Raw genomic sequence first — 17,921 nt, forward strand, 5'->3', positions numbered from 1 at the left:
ATACTATAAGTATCAACAAACATCAGAAACCCTTGCAATCTATCGAGTAGTGAGGAACAATGCTTGATGAATAATCAAAGGCAGGAAAAATATCTCACAACAAGTATTCCTGGATTCTGTCAACTGCTCCTCTTATACAAGAGTATGGGATGCCGTATCTCAGGTTACTGACGTGCAAGCAGTAGCAGTTTAAATTCATATCAGTCAAAGGATCACTGTATGCTGTCTATATGTCCACCACAAGAACAACTTGTTTATGGGAGTCTTAAAGATCTTATAGACATACCCCTTGCTATTTCTCCCACTGGGACACTTCAGTGTGTATAATGTGTTATGCGGCTCATCCTCTGTCTGCCCCAGGGATCAAATTATAGAGAGTTTTTCCCATCTGCCACAATGAATTAAAACCTTCTAGAAAACTTTCCTCTGATACTGTTTACAAGTGTTGCAGCAATCTGTATTATATTCAGTCATGACTGGGTATAATATTGTGTGCCTCAGACAGTGCTGACTCCAACTCCCACACAGAGAAGCGAGCAGTTATACTACTCAGACTTGTTGGACCTGAAGTCAAACCCATCACTCTCCATGGTCACATTGTCATGGACAAACAAACAACTAAAAAAAGTGTGCCGTCCACTAACTGTAATCGGTCACATATAGAAGCGAAACTGAAGCAGGAGTATCTCCAAAAGCCACATGGAAATATTGCCCAGACTATGACAGATCATTTTGTTATGTTACTGCCACTAACAGCCAGGATCTAGCATTCACTATGACAATGTGACCATGGAAAGTGATAGGTTTGACTTCAGGTCCAACAAGTCTGAGTTGTATAACTGCTCGCTTCTCTGTATGGGAGTTGGATTCAGCACTGTCTGAGGCACACAATATTATACCCAGTCATGACTGAATATAATACAGATTGCTGCAACACTTTTAAACAGTATCAGAGGAAAGTTTTCTAGAAGGTTTTAATTCATTGTGGCAGATGGGACAATTTCCCAGCATTCACATTGTACAAGCATTTACCCTGCAGGGGCCGAAAGAGAACACAAAACAACTAACAAAGTGTGCCAACCCTGAGAATGTGATGCTAATTTTTTTATGCATAATCAGCATACAGGTTTCACTTGATGCAATGCATGCTACATTACATTAATACTTGTTCCATAGATCATGAATACATTTTATAATGATGTGGAGCATGTTAGTTTAATGTAAGTTTTCTTTACAAAATTTCTTTAGAGTTACTACTTTATATCTGTTGAGTAGGAGTCAACATTCAGAAATTCTTTTAATTTTTGTAAAAGTATTGGTTGGCAATCTGTCAGGCTTTTAATGCTATTTGGCAGATGACCAAAGATTTTTGTGGCAGCCTAATTCCCCGCTTTCTGTGCTAAAGTCAGATTTAACCCAGAATAGTGAAGATCATCCTCTCTTCTAGAGTTATAGCTATGCACTTCACTATTGTTTTTGAACTGGGTGGCTTATTAATAACAAATTTTGTAAGTGAATATATGTATTGCATGGGTACTTTGAATATCCTGAGCTCCTTAAATAAATATCTGCAAGATGATCTTGGGTGGGCTCAAGCTATTATTCTGATTACACATTTTTGTGCAATGAATACTTTTTTTCGTAATGATGGATTTCCCCAAAATATGATGTAATATGAAAACAGTGAATGAAAATAGGCATAGTAGGCTAGTTTACTGTTATGTTTATCACCAAAATTTGCAGTAACCCTATAGCATAAGTAGCTGATCCTAATCATTTCAGCAGATTATCAATATGTTGCTTTCAATTCAATTTCTCATCAGTGTGCACACCCAGAAATTTTAAATATTCTGCTTTAGTGACAGACTTCTGTTCAAAGTCTATATTTATCAATGGTGTTGTGTCATTTACTGTACAGAATTGTATGTACTGTGTTTTCTCAAAATTTGGTGAGAGTCCATTTGCAGAGAACCACTTAAAAATTTAATTTCCTGAAAGACATTATTTACCATTTCCTCAGATGATTTTTGTGTTTTGGGTGTGATTATTATAGTTGTGTTGTTGTTGTTGTTGTTGTTGTTGTGGTGGTGGTCTTCAGTCCTGAGATTGGTTTGATGCAGCTCTCCATGCTACTCTATCCTGTGCAAGCTTCTTCATCTCCCAGTACCTACTGCAACCTACATTCTTCTGAATCTGCTTAGTGTATTCATCTCTTGGTCTCCCTCTACGATTTTTACCCTCCACGCTGCCCTCCAATACTTAATTGGTCACCCCTTGACGCCTCAGAACATGTCCTACCAACCGATCCCTTCTTCTGGTCAAGTTGTGCCACAAACTTCTCTTCTCCCCAATCCTATTCAATACTTCCTCATTAGTTATGTGATCTACCCATCTAATCTTCAACATTCTTCTGTAGCACCACCTTTCAAAAGCTTCTTTCTCTTCTTGTCCAAACTATTTATCATCCATGTTTCACTTCCATACATGGCTACACTCCATACAAATACTTTCAGAAATGACTTCCTGACATTTAAATCTATACTCGATGTTAACAGATTTCTCTCCTTCAGAAACGCTTTCCTTGCCATTGCCAGTCTACATTTTATATTCTCTCTACTTCGACCGTCATCAGTTATTTTGCTCCCCAAATAGCAAAACTCCTTTACTACTTTAAGTGTCTCATTTCCTAATCTAATTCCCTCAGCATCACCTAACTTAATTCGACTACATTCCATTATCCTTGTTTTGCTTTTGTTGATGTTCATCTTATGTCCTCCTTTGAAGACACTGTCCATTCCATTCAACTGCTCTTCCAAGTCCTTTGCTGTCTCTGACAGAATTACAATGCCATCGGTGAACATCAAGGTTTTTATTTCTTCTCCATTGATTTTAATACCTGCTCCAAATTTTTCTTTTGTTTCCTTTACTGTTTGCTCAATATACAGATTGAATAACATCGGGGAGAGGCTACAACCCTGTCTTACTCCCTTCCCAACCACTGCTTCCCTTTCATGTCCCTCGACTCTTATAACTGCCATCTGGTTTCTGTACAAACTGTAAATAGCCTTTCGCTTCCTGTATTTTACCCCTGCCACCTTTAGAATTTGAAAAAGAGTATTTCAGTCAACATTGTCAAAAGCTTTCTCTAAGTCTACAAATGCTAGAAATGTAGATTTGCCTTATAGTTGTATCATCAGCAAAAAGAACTAGCTTTGCAACTTCATGAACATAGAGTGGCAGGCAATATATATTAAGAACAATAAGGGACCCAAGACTGAACCCTGTGGGACACCATTCTAGATACATCCCCAGTTAGAGGACTTTGCTGATTTTTGCAGACTATATGTACTATTAAATTCAGCCTTCTGCATTCTCCCAGTTAAATGAATTAAACCATTTGTGTAATGTCCCACTCATACCACAATACTTCAGCTTATCTAGAATAATTTCACGATTCACTCAGTCAAAAGGCTTTGAGAGATCACAAAATATCTGATTGGGGGGATGTTTGGTTATTCAGAGCATTTAACATTTGATCAGTGAAAGCATACTTATCATTTTCTGTTGATAAGCCTTTCTGAAACCCAAATTGATATTTTGTTAGTACTTTATTTTGACAAATATGTGATGCTTCTCTTGAACACATTACTTTTGCAAGAATTTTGGATAAAGCTGTCAGAAGTAATATTGGGCATCAGACCTATTATGCAGTGGTTGAACAATAGCATATTTCAGTCTATCTGGAAAAAATTACATGTTTCAGTGAGCTACTACATATGTGGCTGAGAAACATGCTTATCTGTTGGGAACAACCTTTTAGTACTCTGTTGGAAATGCCATCAATTCCGTGCTAGCTTTTACTTTTGAGTGAATTTATTATTTTTGTAATTACAGTAGGAGAGGTTAGTTGAGTCAGACTCCATTTGTACTGCCTCTTCCATATGCTGCATTGCATTTTATAATGAATATCTGGATCCTACTTTCTCTGTGACACTTTAGCTGGGTCCTATTTTCTCTGCAACACTTAAAAAATGATTATTAAAAATGTTTTCTGCTTCTGACAGTTTGTTAACAAACTTTTCATTGAGTTTGATAGAAATACAGTCTTCCTGTGCTCTCAGTTGCCCTGTTTCCCCTTCTAACAATATTCCAAATTGTTTTAGTTTTATTATCAGCGATGCTAATCTCAAATGCATGTACTTCTGGAGTTTTTAATAACTTTTTATAATATGGTGCAGTAGTTTTTATAGTGTTTTGCTGTTTCTGGACCATTACTCGTCCTAACTATAAGATACATTTTCCTTTTCTGTTTACAAGATACTTTTATCCCTTTAGTAAGCCATGGCTTTTTAGATGGTGTCTTACAATTATGTTTCACTGTTTTGTTAGAGAAACAGTTTTCAAATATACCCACAAAGGTATCATGAAATAGGTTAAATTTTTGGTTAGCATCAGGTTCCCTGTACGCCTCATCCCAGTAAAATTGCTGCAAGCTTTCCCTAAAATTTGCAGTTGTTAAATTGGTAATTGAATGCACTATTTTGGAGGACTGTTTAGCATTACTGTATGGAGATATGTCATATACTGTAACTAGCTGTGCATAATGATTAGATAGCGTACTTAACAGGAAAAGTATTTATTTGATTAAATTTGCCTTGGTCCATAAAAACATTATCTGTTAGTGTGCTGCTTTCCTGTAGTATCTGAATAGAAAAATCAATAACTGACATCAAATTGAAAGAATCAAATAATACTTCAAGGTCAAGCTTTCTATCAGTCTCTTTCATCAAATTTACATTGAAATTGTCAAAAACAATAATTTGCTTCCCTCTGTCTGACAGATAGCACAACAAAGAATCCAAGTTTCAAAAATAGCTGCAAATTTCCCAATGGGGACCTATACAAAGCTACAGTTATAAAAGTACCATTACTTAGTTTTAAGCTCACACGCGTATGCTTCTGTATGTTCCTAAACACAAAATTTTTTAGTTTCTAAATTTCCCACACTGTGACAAATTTTAACATATATGACAAGTCCTCCTGTCTCCATAGTGTCTCTACTTACATGTGCTGAAATTTTATATACACCTACATTTATCTTTTCCATATATGTGACTATTTGATGTTCAGCCACAGTGCTGTAGCCACAATGCAATATTATAATATTCAGATAGGATTATTTTGCTTGGTGATTTGTGCTGTTTTCGACAAAACAAGTAAAGTGGCATTAGGAAAAGAAAAATAGTTTTCTGAATTTTTATCCAAACATGAAACTCTTACCACTGAGTTATAACATTTTTGATATCATTGAAACTGTAGAAGTGGTTTACTTATTAACGGAATACTTAAAATTTGTAAAAGCTGTACCAAATGTCACCACTAAAAGACCAGAGTGTAGTCTCAGTGTGCATCACAAGTTTTCAGATTCTATGAACTATATATTAAAATTAGTAATTTTGTATCAACCATACAGCAATGTGCAGGGTACAATAACAGTTTACTTTAGTCTTTCTAATTGCATTTGTATATTCTCTCTGTATTAGGTTGTGTGTTGTAGACATAAACAAGTACTATACGTTTATAGATGTTTCGATTACCGTAGTTGTTTTTGTTTCAATTTGATAGATTAGTTTTACTTTACAGGTGCATCGAAATGTGATTCCATCTGCAAGTGTAATGTCTCTTCTGGAGGAGAGAATTTTTGATCGCCTAATTCACCGGACTCATGAGGAGATGAGGGCTAAGCGTGTTCTTGATAACTCAATGTTTCTTTCAACTGATCACCATAATTCCACATTTAAATCAAACAATGAAATGTGAGTGAAAAGGTTCAATAGTACAAATTAAATCAATTTCACAGGTGTTCATATCCACATTTCTGCAGAAAACATAATAACGGAATGTTACATTGCTTGTAAAAATTCAAGAAAACCAATCATATTTAAGAACATTTGCAGCATATTGCTATAAGTAAAGTGTGAATATTCAGTTTTGTAAATTACAATTATCTGACTGCTCCTGTTGTGAAATAATAGCTATTTTCACATATTGAAATCGTGGAGATAAGCGAATGAAGATTTTGAAAGAAGGGAATATGATTTGGTGTGAAGAGTGAAGGAAGAGAAGGAAGAAGTGACAAACATGTGACAGCCTGTTCCAGTTAATTTTTCAAAAAATGGGAACTGGAGAGGGATGTTTATAGGATTGTAATTAAGACATTTACTCTTGAAGTTGGTGAAAAGAAAGACACAGAAACGTGAACTGCAGAGATCATTTTTGTACCTGGTATACCCTCTAAGTTGGTAGTTCCCATGCTTGCACCTAGCCTATTGGTGATAGTCTACATGATCAGGTGGCACAGGAGTGCAGCATTTTATTTAAATTATTTCTTCAGTGTAGGAATCGTGTGTTGAACAGTGATGAAATATCCAGGAATTCTTAACAGTAGACCCTTACTACATTCAAGACACACATGATTACTTGAAATAAACTTTGTTTGATAGTCTTTGAAGTAATCTTCAAAATAAAGCCCACTATCTGCAGTATGTGCCCATTACTTTCCAGTAGTTCTATTATGAGACATAGCCTCAAATTTTTCTTTGCATCTTCCTTTGCCTTTTCAGTGCTCTGATAAACAATAAATGCACTGTACACTTCAACATTAATGGCCTTCTCAATATTTTCATTACCACTTTGCATATATATATATATATATATATATATATATTTCTTTCTTTTCACGAAGAAAGTTTGTGATTCCTGATTTCTTCCTACTTCCTCACTTCCCGATGAAGGTCTTAATGGTGCATCAGCACAAACATACCTACACTTAACTAATGAAGTAGTGATGCCCATTGTCTACAGATGGCAGAAGAATGCAGTTTAACATGAGAAACTGCAACTGGTGAGAATGTGGTCTTATTACCACAAGTGCAGAAGCTCAGAGAGCACCAGTGATTAACTCAGTTTCCTGGCTAGAGAGATTAACTCATATAATAAACACTTAAGAAAAACCTTATTTGAAGGAATACTAAGCATGCATTAGGTGTAAGAACAATAATAAATTTTTCAGTTCTATTGAAGAGCTATAAACTCAGAACTCTGGTTGTATATACAGTAGAATGTAGATTAAAATCTCCAGAGCAGCACTTAGAACACTATAGAGGGCTCCTATTTCACAGACAGATAAGTTTTAGTCTGATTGATGATGCTGCAGGCAGATAAGTTTCTGCACCAAGTCACTGTAGTTTGCCATTAAACTTGTAGTATGATTTGTGCAGCATGTATAGAGTAGGTGATAAATCTTCCAAATACCCGGATCTTAGTAAAAACAATGTTCACAGATCAGTGTGTTGCATAAATAATTACACCATGAATATACAGTTTATTATGTAATGCAGTATCAGTATATTTAAATGAATAAAATGTATCATTGTGAGGTATATCTTGATAGCATTCCATGTAAGGTTTCAGATTATGCTCAGAATTGTGGAAATGGCACAAATAAAAAATGAAGTACAAATGCAAAAAAATGTTATGAGAGAACAATAAGGAAATTTATTAAGTAAGCATAATTTAGAAAGGACTGTATGTTGTAAGAGACTGTAATACGATAAGATGATGGCATTCAATGAAGTGCACTATGCCACAGGTTGGAAATGGGAACCAAGGAGACGACTATGGTGTCGCAGCTGCTTTATGTTGGTTAAGGTGGTGGTAGTTGCAATGTTTACTATTTCAGTAGTGAAATACTTAAGAATTAAAACAAAGCAATAAATTTGTTATGTAGCTACGTGAATGTGTATATGAGTACATGACCATTGTTCTTTGTAATATCTGAAGTGATATGAATGGGGTAGGTCATGTGAAAACAATTATAGACTGTTAAACTAATTATAGATTAAATATACAAAATTATGCTATATAATTGAAATTAATAATTGTTATTATTAATCATGAAACTCAGTATGCAAATGTAAGATATTACTGGTTTTTTCCCTACAAATATAGATATTGAGTATTTTTTTCCCTCACTTCATATAAGAAGGTGAATGAGAGCAGTTTTATTGCACAGAAATGATAGGGCCCAGAGTATTTTTGGTTGCTTGATTTATTCACGAGAGGGAACCAAACAGCAAGGTCATCATCAAGTGGCAGCAAGATGGAAACCCAGGTAAACCAGGAACCCCTGAATAAAGTTTGGAGGAAAAGAGTCTTTTAAGGTTTACAACGTAGGAGAAGTTGGCGAAAACACTATATGGGTATAGACTTACTAGAGAAGTGTAAGAGGGGAACATAGCAATTTCAAGCCCTTCTGCCGGCCGGGGTGGCCAAGCGGTTAAAGGCGCTACAGTCTGGAACCGCGAGACCGCTACGGTCGCAGGTTCGAATCCTGCCTCGGGCATGGATGTGTGTGATGTCCTTAGGTTAGTTAGGTTTAAGTAGTTCTAAGTTCTAGGGGACTGATGACCTTAGAAGTTAAGTCCCATAGTGCTCAGAGCCATTTGAACCATTTCAAGCCCTTCTGCATTTTTCCATCTGCTGTTGCTTGGCACATAAATTTTCTCTGTCCATAGTATCTGTATTTTCAGTTTTATTTCATGGTTCTTAGCCATCTTGCAAGCCTCAAAAGAGCTCTGCTGCAAGGAAATCATATGTAATGAGTCACCATTAATCATTTCTGTTTTATGTACCTGCCTGCTGCTCATCACTTTCTTTTGAAGCTGAGTGGTGGCTGAATCTCTAACTCTTTGTTACCATTCCATTATTGTACCATCTGTCATGTAATACACAACTTCGGTACTCGTTTTATTATTTGTTATTGTTTTTACCACCACATTGCTATATAGAGAGTAAAATAAGCTAATCACCACATTACTATATAGAAAGTGAAATAAGCTAATCACCAATGTTTTAATTCTCTCTGGTGTATCCATCAGAAATAATATTTCATTCCATGAGATAGTGTTGAATCATGCAGTGCAGGCTTTCACAGACAGTATTTACATCCTTGGTGGATTTTTAATGAGCATTAGGCCAGGCTCTTAAGATATGTTTCTGTGCCTGATGTTGTATCTGCATATACTGGAGACTTCATCAAAAGCTAGGAAAACTGTAATGGCTGCAATATTATCTTCAGTGGAAAACAAGTGCCACTTTGTACATCATTTATCTGTTCTTAATTTACTAAAGAGAGATGCCCACCTTGAATACTGCTCTGACAATTTAACTGTGGAATTTTGATCCACTTTTGTAGAAAATCTGTAGAATTGTGTATTTTGTGGCGGTGTTCGTAGCGACAAACAATTTGCTGTAGAAACGGCTTACGAAGTCACCGCCACACTTTTAATAGCGGGCCGACCGGTCCGCTGGAACAGGGAACAGAAAGATGAAAACCCAAACACTCTGATTAAATAAAAGTCGGTACTTATCTTTATTACGAAGATACAGAAATACAGTAGTGAACTCCGTGTCTACAGAAATCTGTCTAGTTCGAGTCGGAGCGGCTAGGTCAGCGTCGGCTGACGACAAACAACAACTCTGCTGCGATGAACACACAACTGACTAGCAAGTACACAATTCGGTGGCGAGTATACAACTGAGCGGCGAATACAGAACTGTCCTAGCGCTCGCGACTCCAGCGCTTAAGAAGCCAGAAGCCAGCGGTGGCGCGCGCAGACTTGCGGCGATTTCCTGTCTCGCTGGCGCTGCTTATGCGGACGGCGTCCGAACTTTGATGCTGCCAACCTCTTGGCAGCGGGCTCGGGTGGCATTACTGGCTAGGATATAACAGTGTATACAGCTATGTTAGACCATGTTAGTGTTCTCAGAGTGGGCTTGCTTGAAAAAAAAAAAAAATTGTTGACTGTCTGATGAAGTCTGCAGCATTAGTACATGAATGTTACATGCAGGAACATGTCTTCAATCATGGTCTGATGTCCATATAATACAAATGATCAATGACATAGTGTTGAATTTTATTCAGTCATTGTAACAAAGATTGTAATGACTGTGATAATATCGTCAGTGGAAAACTAGAGCAACTTATTTACATTGTTTATCTGTTCGTATTTTCTGAAGAAAGGTGCCCACTTTAAATACTGCTGGATCATGTTAGCTGTGGAATTGTAATGCATTTTTTGTAGAACATGTGTTGAACTGTGTATGCAGCTTTAAGCCCTATGTTATGCTTTTTATGACTGCCATTACATGTTTTTATTGATTCTGTAATGACAGTTGGTTATGTTTATATTAAGTACTATTTTGTCAGATACACAGGAATTATTCTTTTAAAACTTTTGTTTATTGCCTAAAATGTAGACATAGTTCCATAAAACTATGTTATGGTTATGTTTATATTAAGTACTATTTTGTCAAATACACAGGAATTATTCTTTTAAAACTTTTGTTTGTTGCCTAAAATGTAGACATAGTTCCATAAAACGTAAGATGTGCACATTCTATTCATAATAGATACTCTTGTTTGATTTTGTCTTTAAATGTAATGAAACATTATTGAAATAAGCTGCCCCTTATTTAATGGTTCATAAATTTCATTTGCTTATATGGTTGTGATCCTGTTTGTACACTTGATGCATATTCTTTCATCCACTTTAAATGTAAACAATGTAAATGGCATTGTCTTTATGTTCCATCTTACCATAAATCACAGCACTTTGTGTCCTTATTATTAAAATGTCCTCATGATTCTCTGAAGTATTGCACTTTGTAATTTGGTTGATTCCATATTTTCTAGGGTGTGGTCAGAAGGCTTACCACATTTTGTTGAATTGTAGAGGCAGTTAAGCACTGCAGGAAGAGAATAAAATTAATAACTTTTGGTTTTGTATAAATTTTTAACCATATCTGTTGTTAATATCATACACTTTTAATTGGGAGTATTTAATTTTACTGCTTTGTTTTTGTGATTTGAGAATGTTTATACAAGTGTAGACCAGGAAGGGGTTGATTTCTTTCTTGCTCCCACTCTGCAAGTAGCCTTCAGATGCTATTAGTAACTCTTTATTGTATGGTATGTGCTCATAGAAATTATCATGTATTAAAATGTAATGTTGCCTTGTATACTTGGATGGAAAAAATGTCTCTCTTTTCTGATTTCTGACTAAGAAGAATTTGCTGAAATATTCACAGAATGCCGAATGTATGACTCAGATCTCTTGAGGTCTTGTACTTTTTTTCCGATACTGGGTGCTTCAAAAATGACATAAGGAAATGGAGTAACTTCAGCAAAATTTCTTAAATGAAGTCAAACCTTTGAAATAAAGAAATTTTTATATTCTGTAAGTCCTTATTGGAAGAAATTATTAATAAGACAGTCAGTGGACTTAAGTATATTTGTGTGCATTTGTTAAACTTAAAACATTGTAGAGTTAGTTATTCAAAATATACAGAAGAGACATGAATTAAAAGGTTGTGTAACATTTGTATTATTCAGTTTCCTCTGAAAACCTCTAAATGTTTATACATTATGTTTGAAAACAAAGCAGTCCATTGGTCCTTTCAAGGTAAGTGATAACCAATTTCTTCTTCTTCAGAATTGGTAATGTGCTGGTTACTATTTTCTTCTCTTCATTTAATTCAGTTCTTTGGAACACCCCCCCCCCCCCCCCCACACACACACCCAAAGAAAGTTATTGTATGAACAGCAATTTAATGATTCGGGCTGAAAATAGTCATTAAATTGAATTACACACTAATTTTGTGTAGGAAAGCACACAGGATTATGAACTATCCAATATACTAGAGTGTGTAGTGTCAGTGCTTTTTACATGATCTCTGCACCAAATATGAGTACAAAATTTTCATTGTGTAAAAAAAACCATTACGCAGATAATTTTATCCACTTGAACACTGATATTAGAACATTACCTTCATATATAGGAAATGCTGACAGCAAAAGTTGTTAAAATTAATTTCTGTTGGTGAATTCCAAATGTACACACATTCAGGTCTCAGGAATTTAATGGACCTTGTTTTCCTCTATTGCTGTATTGATAACAGAAGAACAGTTATTAAATTATTCCTAGATCTGTATCTACATGATTACTTTACAGCTCACACTTAAGTGCCTTTCAGAGGGTTCTTTGAACCTCCTTCACATTATTTTTCTATCGTTCCAAACTCTAAGAGCGAGCAGGAAAAATGAACACTTAAATCTTTTTGTACAAGCTCTGATTTCTCTTGTTTTTATTGTGATGTTCATTTCTCCCTATGTAGGTTGGCAACAATAAAATATTTTCACATTCAGAGGAGAAAGTCAACTCTCTCGTCATATCCATGACACTCTCTCCCCTACTTCACGATAATACAAAATAAGCTGCTCTTTGGACTTTTTCGATGTCCACCATCAATCCTGAACCACACAGGAATACTCTTAACAGAGAACAGACAAGCATAATGTTGACAGTCTCCTCAGTGGACCTGTTGCATATTCTAAGTGTTGTGCCAATAAAACATAGTCCTTTGTTTGCTTTCCATGTAACATTATCTGTGTGATCAGTCCGGTTAAATTGTTTGTAATTATAATCCCTAGGTATTTAGTTGAATTGACAGCCATTGAATTTGTATGATTTATCATGTAACTGACATTTTAATGAATTTCTTTTCATACTCATGTGGATGATCTCTCTCCTTTTTGACATTGCAGTTCCCTTTGCAGTTAGATAGAATTAGTTACAAAACCCAAAAGTCATATGAAGGTGACATCATTACTTACCTGACAAACCATATGCAGGCACACACACACACACACATATAGGGTAACAATTATTGAACTATGTATTTAAAAAAATTAAAACAAACGTAAATTACATACATTGGCAATGATGTGGTGCAGGCGAATAGAGAAATTCTGCATGATCCAGTGAAGTATCCTAACATTATACTGTTGATGACCTCATGAATTGCTCTTTTCAGCTCAGCAATGGTTTTGGAGTTATTGCTGTACATCTTGTCTTCAAATATAGCTCCACAAAAAGGCGTCGCATGTGTTCAGAGTCATAAACTATGGTGGCCAATCAAGGCCTGTGCCAGTGGCCTCTGGGTACCCTGGAGACAGAATGCAGTCCCCAGAGTGCTCCTCCAGAACATCAAACACTCTCCTGCTTTGATGAGGTTGGGCTCCGTCTTCCATGAACCACATCTTGTCAAATTCAGGATCACTTTGGATAATGGGGATGAAATCATCTTCCAAAGCCTTCACGTACTGTTTTGGTAGTCGCCGTACCATCAACGAATATCGCACCGATTATTCCGTGACTGGTCACTGCACATCACACAGTTGCCCGTTGAGGGTGAAGAGACTTATCGATCACGAAATGAGCATTCTCAGTCCCTCAAATGTGCCAATTTTGCTTTTTGACGAACCTATCCAAATGAAAGTGAACATGTGTATGCACATGCGCATTCTAATTCCCATCATGCCCCGTGGCCAGCGGTGAACTTTGAATGTCCTAGCACAAACTGTTCAGAAGTTATGATGATTTTATTTTGTGTAGTTCAATAATTGTCACCCTGTATTTCACTTATTAAATCATCGGCTGTTGGGGCAGGACAAACATAAATCTAGTGCTTTTCAAATCTTAGGTTCCTTTATCACATCCAGTAACCAGATAGTAAAAAGGAAAAAGTTATATAAAATGTACAGGATGGGGAAAAGAGGATGTAAGGGAAAAATTAGTTGGAACTTACCTTCAGTGCCTTTTGTTTTGTTCTTAATCAGTGGTCCTTATTCATTTATCCAATGTATAGCGTCTTATCCTTTCCCCATCAAGAAAGCAGTTGCCCAATCATTTATGGGGAGAGCTACACTTTAACGTCGAATCTGAATCATTGCGAAGCCTGATTTATTATTATTATTATTATTATTATTATTTCCACAAGCAACAGAAAGTCCAGGTTGAAATGTCAGCAATTGTGAAAAGGATAGATTGCTACGCAACGTAAAAAAGACACGCCAAGTTGCAGAAGGGCACAATGAAAAGATTATTACGTAATGAGCTTTTAGCCAAAGTCTTCTTCAGAAAACAAAGTAAAATGCACACACACACACACACACACACACACACACACACACACACACACACACACACACCTCATGCTTACATGACTGCTATCTCTGGCGACTCTGTGCAGACTGCAGGGAATAAGGCTTTGGCTGAAAGCTCAGTGTGTAAGAGACTTTTTGTCTCGGCTGTGTAATGTCTTTTTGTTGTGCTTGCCTGCAGCTCAACATGTCATCTTCATGGTAAGTAGCAATCTATCCTTTTTATAATTTCTAATTTTTTCCCTTCAGAGACATACATTTCTGGAGCTGAATGTCACATTAACTTCCAGTGGTGGGAAGGGGGCGGGGACATACGTAAAACCATTGATACTGGAAAAAACAGCATAGGTAAAACCATTGATATTGTACTAGTCATCTGACACTTATCTGTGCACTCACAAAGAAGTGCCATAATTGAAAAATTACTGTAATCTGCACACTCAGAACTACAATTGCTGTGGTGTTATTATTTGTTGCACATTTTATAATAGGGAATTTGTCATTTCACTTAATAATTTCTGAATCATTCAGTTCTTCAACATAATGTTACATATTAATCTATAAAAACAACATGAAAAGGATAGATTGTGACTCACCACATAGAGCAGGTGTTGAGTTGCAGACAGGAACAGTGAAAAGACTACTAAACATGTAGGCTTAAATCTTAAATTTTTAACAGTCTTTTCATAATGCCTGTCTGCAACTCAACATCTCTTCTATATGGTGAAAAGCAATCTACCCTTTTCGTATGGTTGTTATTCCATCGTGGACTTACCATTGTTTAACCCCTGAGTCTGTGTGTGTGAAAAGAAAATAAGAAGGAATTAATTCAAACTTATTACCTTAAACAAGCTATAAAATTAGTACTTATCTCTCAAAGCCTGCTGTAGGTGTGGACAGGAGAGTGTTGTACAAGACACTGTATCATGGTTTGTAAATGGGTGACCTGTGGGCTAGATCCGGCCTGCAGTTGGTTTCAGTCTGGCCCCTGAAAGAAATCTGTGGAAGAGAGAGTTAGGTATTTGCACTATTCGCTGCCCAGGACACATTTTTGGATTTTCGACCAATGCCCAGTTTGTTTCAGGTTTGCAGCTTATGGTGCTGGCCAGTGAAAGTTTTGCTTATTCTGTGCATGTTCTAAGCCATTTTGCCACTGCTAGATTTGAATAACAAAGAGAAACATGTTTCCATTCTTAGCCCAAAGCTATGCCCCTGTACTCGTATTTTCACCTTGGATCAACTCTGACAACACACACATTATTTACAGCGTACGGAAGCAACCCATCCCTATGCGATCAGTAATATTTTTAGACAAATTTTATAAAATGTTTGCTTATAGTGTTTGTGAATATTCACACACTAAATTTCAAACAATTGAATTAGCCTACCTATCTGGAGCCAAAAATCACAAAGTTCCTCCTAATTGCTTATTGACTGGGATTGCCTATCTCATTATCGTACTTTGTTTTTCTGTTCTTTCTCATATGGATACTATAAATAATACTTGTCCATTGTGGACATATTAAAACACTGCTACTGTTGACACTGAAGATAACTTAATGAATTAGCTGCAAGCAGTTGCAGGTGTTTATTTTACCATGACAGTGTTTCAAGGTGCCTAGCGTACAGTATTCATATATTTACTTCTATGTGCATAATGTGAACTCTGTGTCTTTATTAACTGTATTGCAGAATTTTGCAGTGGAAGTTTTTAAGATAATATATGGAGATGGAATGGACATAAAATGAACATACCGCCAAAAATCCAGTTTTGAAGTATACCAGTAATTTGTCGGCATGACATGTCAGGAAGGGGATGCCATTCAGCCGGCCGCTGTGGCCGAGCAGCTCTAGACGCTTCACTCCAGAACCGCACTGCTGCTACGGTTGCAGGTTCAAATCCTGTCTCAGGCATGGATATGTGTGGTGTCCTTAGGTTAGTTAGGTTTAAGCAGTTCTAAGTCTAGGGGATTGATGGCCTCATATATTAAGTACCATAGTGCTTACAACCATTCGAACCATTTTTTGATGCCATTCATATTGGCCCATTATCCCATAAACATTAGCATCGTGGACACTATAGTTTTGACTAGGAACACTGCTATCATGTCACATGGTGAGGTGTCCTGTGAGCTTGAACAAGGTATGTTAATCAGGCCTATGGGACATCAAAGGTTGTCCATACTTGCACTATATAGTATGTCTGCATTTTCGTCACTGTATTCATTACCTTTATTGATTGCACAGCTGAGATGTTTGAGGTTTTGTATAGCATGCCTGAAAATAGTTGTGAGCTTGGAGTATTTGATCAGTAAATGAAAAAACCCACCCTCTTTCTTCTCCAAGTTTATTCAAACTGAGCTGAAAAAAATTGGCCCAGTTATGATGAAAAGACAACAAAAACACTTAATGATGGCAGTCTGTTTTGCAACAGTGATTTTCTTATTAAATTGGCCTCTGTGGTTAATTATATTCCATCATCAGTTTCTCGTAACTTGCATTTGGGAAATGATGGTTCAAAGCCATGTCTGGCCGTCCAGTTTTAGGTTCTCCGTGACTTCCCTAAATCGCTTAAGGCAAATGCCGGGATGGTTCCTTTGAAAGGGCATGGCTGATTTCCTTCCCCACCCTTGACTCAATCTGAGCTTGTGCTCCATCTCTAATGACCACAATGTCAACGAGACATTAAACCCAATCTTTCTTCTTCATAAGGTAGATGAGAGTGCATATTAGTGGTGAGTATTTTGAGAGTCAAGAATAACTGAATTCCATATTTTTGTTGTTCTAGAGAACTAATGTTGAGTATTCAAATACCACTACTGAGAATACGACCTGCCATTTCCCCCTGTGAACCGTGTCGACATGGCATGGACTCAGCAAGTTGTTGGAAGTTACTTGCAGGAATATTGAGCCATGCTTTCTCTATAGCCCTCCATAATTGTGAAAGGGTTGCTGGTGTAGGGTTTTGTGCATGAACTAACCTCTCTATTATGTCCCATAAATGGTTGATGGGATTCACGTCAGGTGACCTGGGTGGCCAAATCATTTGCTCAAATTGTACTGAATGTTCTTCAAACCAATTTTTAATAACTGTGGCCCAGCGACATTGCGCTTTGTCATGTGCAAAAATTCCATCATTGTTTGGGAACATTATGTGACCAGGCCATATTTTTCCAGTTGTCTAGGGTCTAACTGATATTGTCACAAGCCCAGGAAAGGCACTGCAGGTAATATTGTGCTGTTAGCAAAACCTCTTGCATTGGTCATATGCTGACATAGCCCATTACTGCCAAATTTCCTTGCGCTGTCCTAATGGATAAGTTTGTTGTACATTCCACATTGATTTCTATGGTTATTTCACACAGTATTGCTTTTCTGTTAGTATTGACAACGCAAATGCTGCTGCTCTCAGTTGGGTTGTGGTGGCCATCAGCCACTGCATTGTTCATGGTGAGAGATAATGCCTGAAATTTTGTATTCTTGGCATACTCTTGACACTGTGTATCTCAGAATATTGAACTCCCAAATGATTTTCAAAACGGAATGTCCCATGCATCTAGCTCCAACTGTCATTCCACATTCAAAGTATGTTAATTCCTATCATGAGGCCATAACCACATCAAAAACCTTTTCACATGAATCACCTGAGTACAAATGGCAGCTCCTTCAATGCAGTGCCCTTTTATACCTTGTGTGTGTGATACTACTGCCATCTGTATACATGCATATTGCCAGCCGGAGTGGTCGAGCGGTTCTAGGCACTACAATCTGGAACCGCGCGACCGCTACAGTCGCAGGTTCGAATCCTGCCTCGGGCATGGATGTGTGTGATGTCCTTAGGTTAGTTAGGTTTAAG

The 17,921-nt window shown here is 36.9% G+C and overlaps 1 protein-coding gene across 4 annotated transcripts in view; it reads left to right on the top strand.

The window, feature by feature from the left end:
- LOC124721140 (transcriptional adapter 1-like) overlaps window positions 1-6,684 on the top strand; it is a 180,325-nt gene extending 173,641 nt beyond the window's left edge. For all 4 annotated transcript variants that reach the window (XM_047245957.1, XM_047245958.1, XM_047245956.1 and 1 more), the window contains one exon: window positions 5,644-6,684. In XM_047245957.1, the coding sequence (XP_047101913.1) occupies window positions 5,644-5,820 (177 nt within the window). In that variant the 3' untranslated portion in view covers window positions 5,821-6,684. The remainder of the gene's footprint in view (window positions 1-5,643) is intronic.
- The last annotated feature ends 11,237 nt before the right edge of the window (window positions 6,685-17,921 follow it).

This window comes from Schistocerca piceifrons, chromosome X (assembly GCF_021461385.2).
Source record: "Schistocerca piceifrons isolate TAMUIC-IGC-003096 chromosome X, iqSchPice1.1, whole genome shotgun sequence".
NCBI lineage: Eukaryota > Metazoa > Arthropoda > Insecta > Orthoptera > Acrididae > Schistocerca > Schistocerca piceifrons.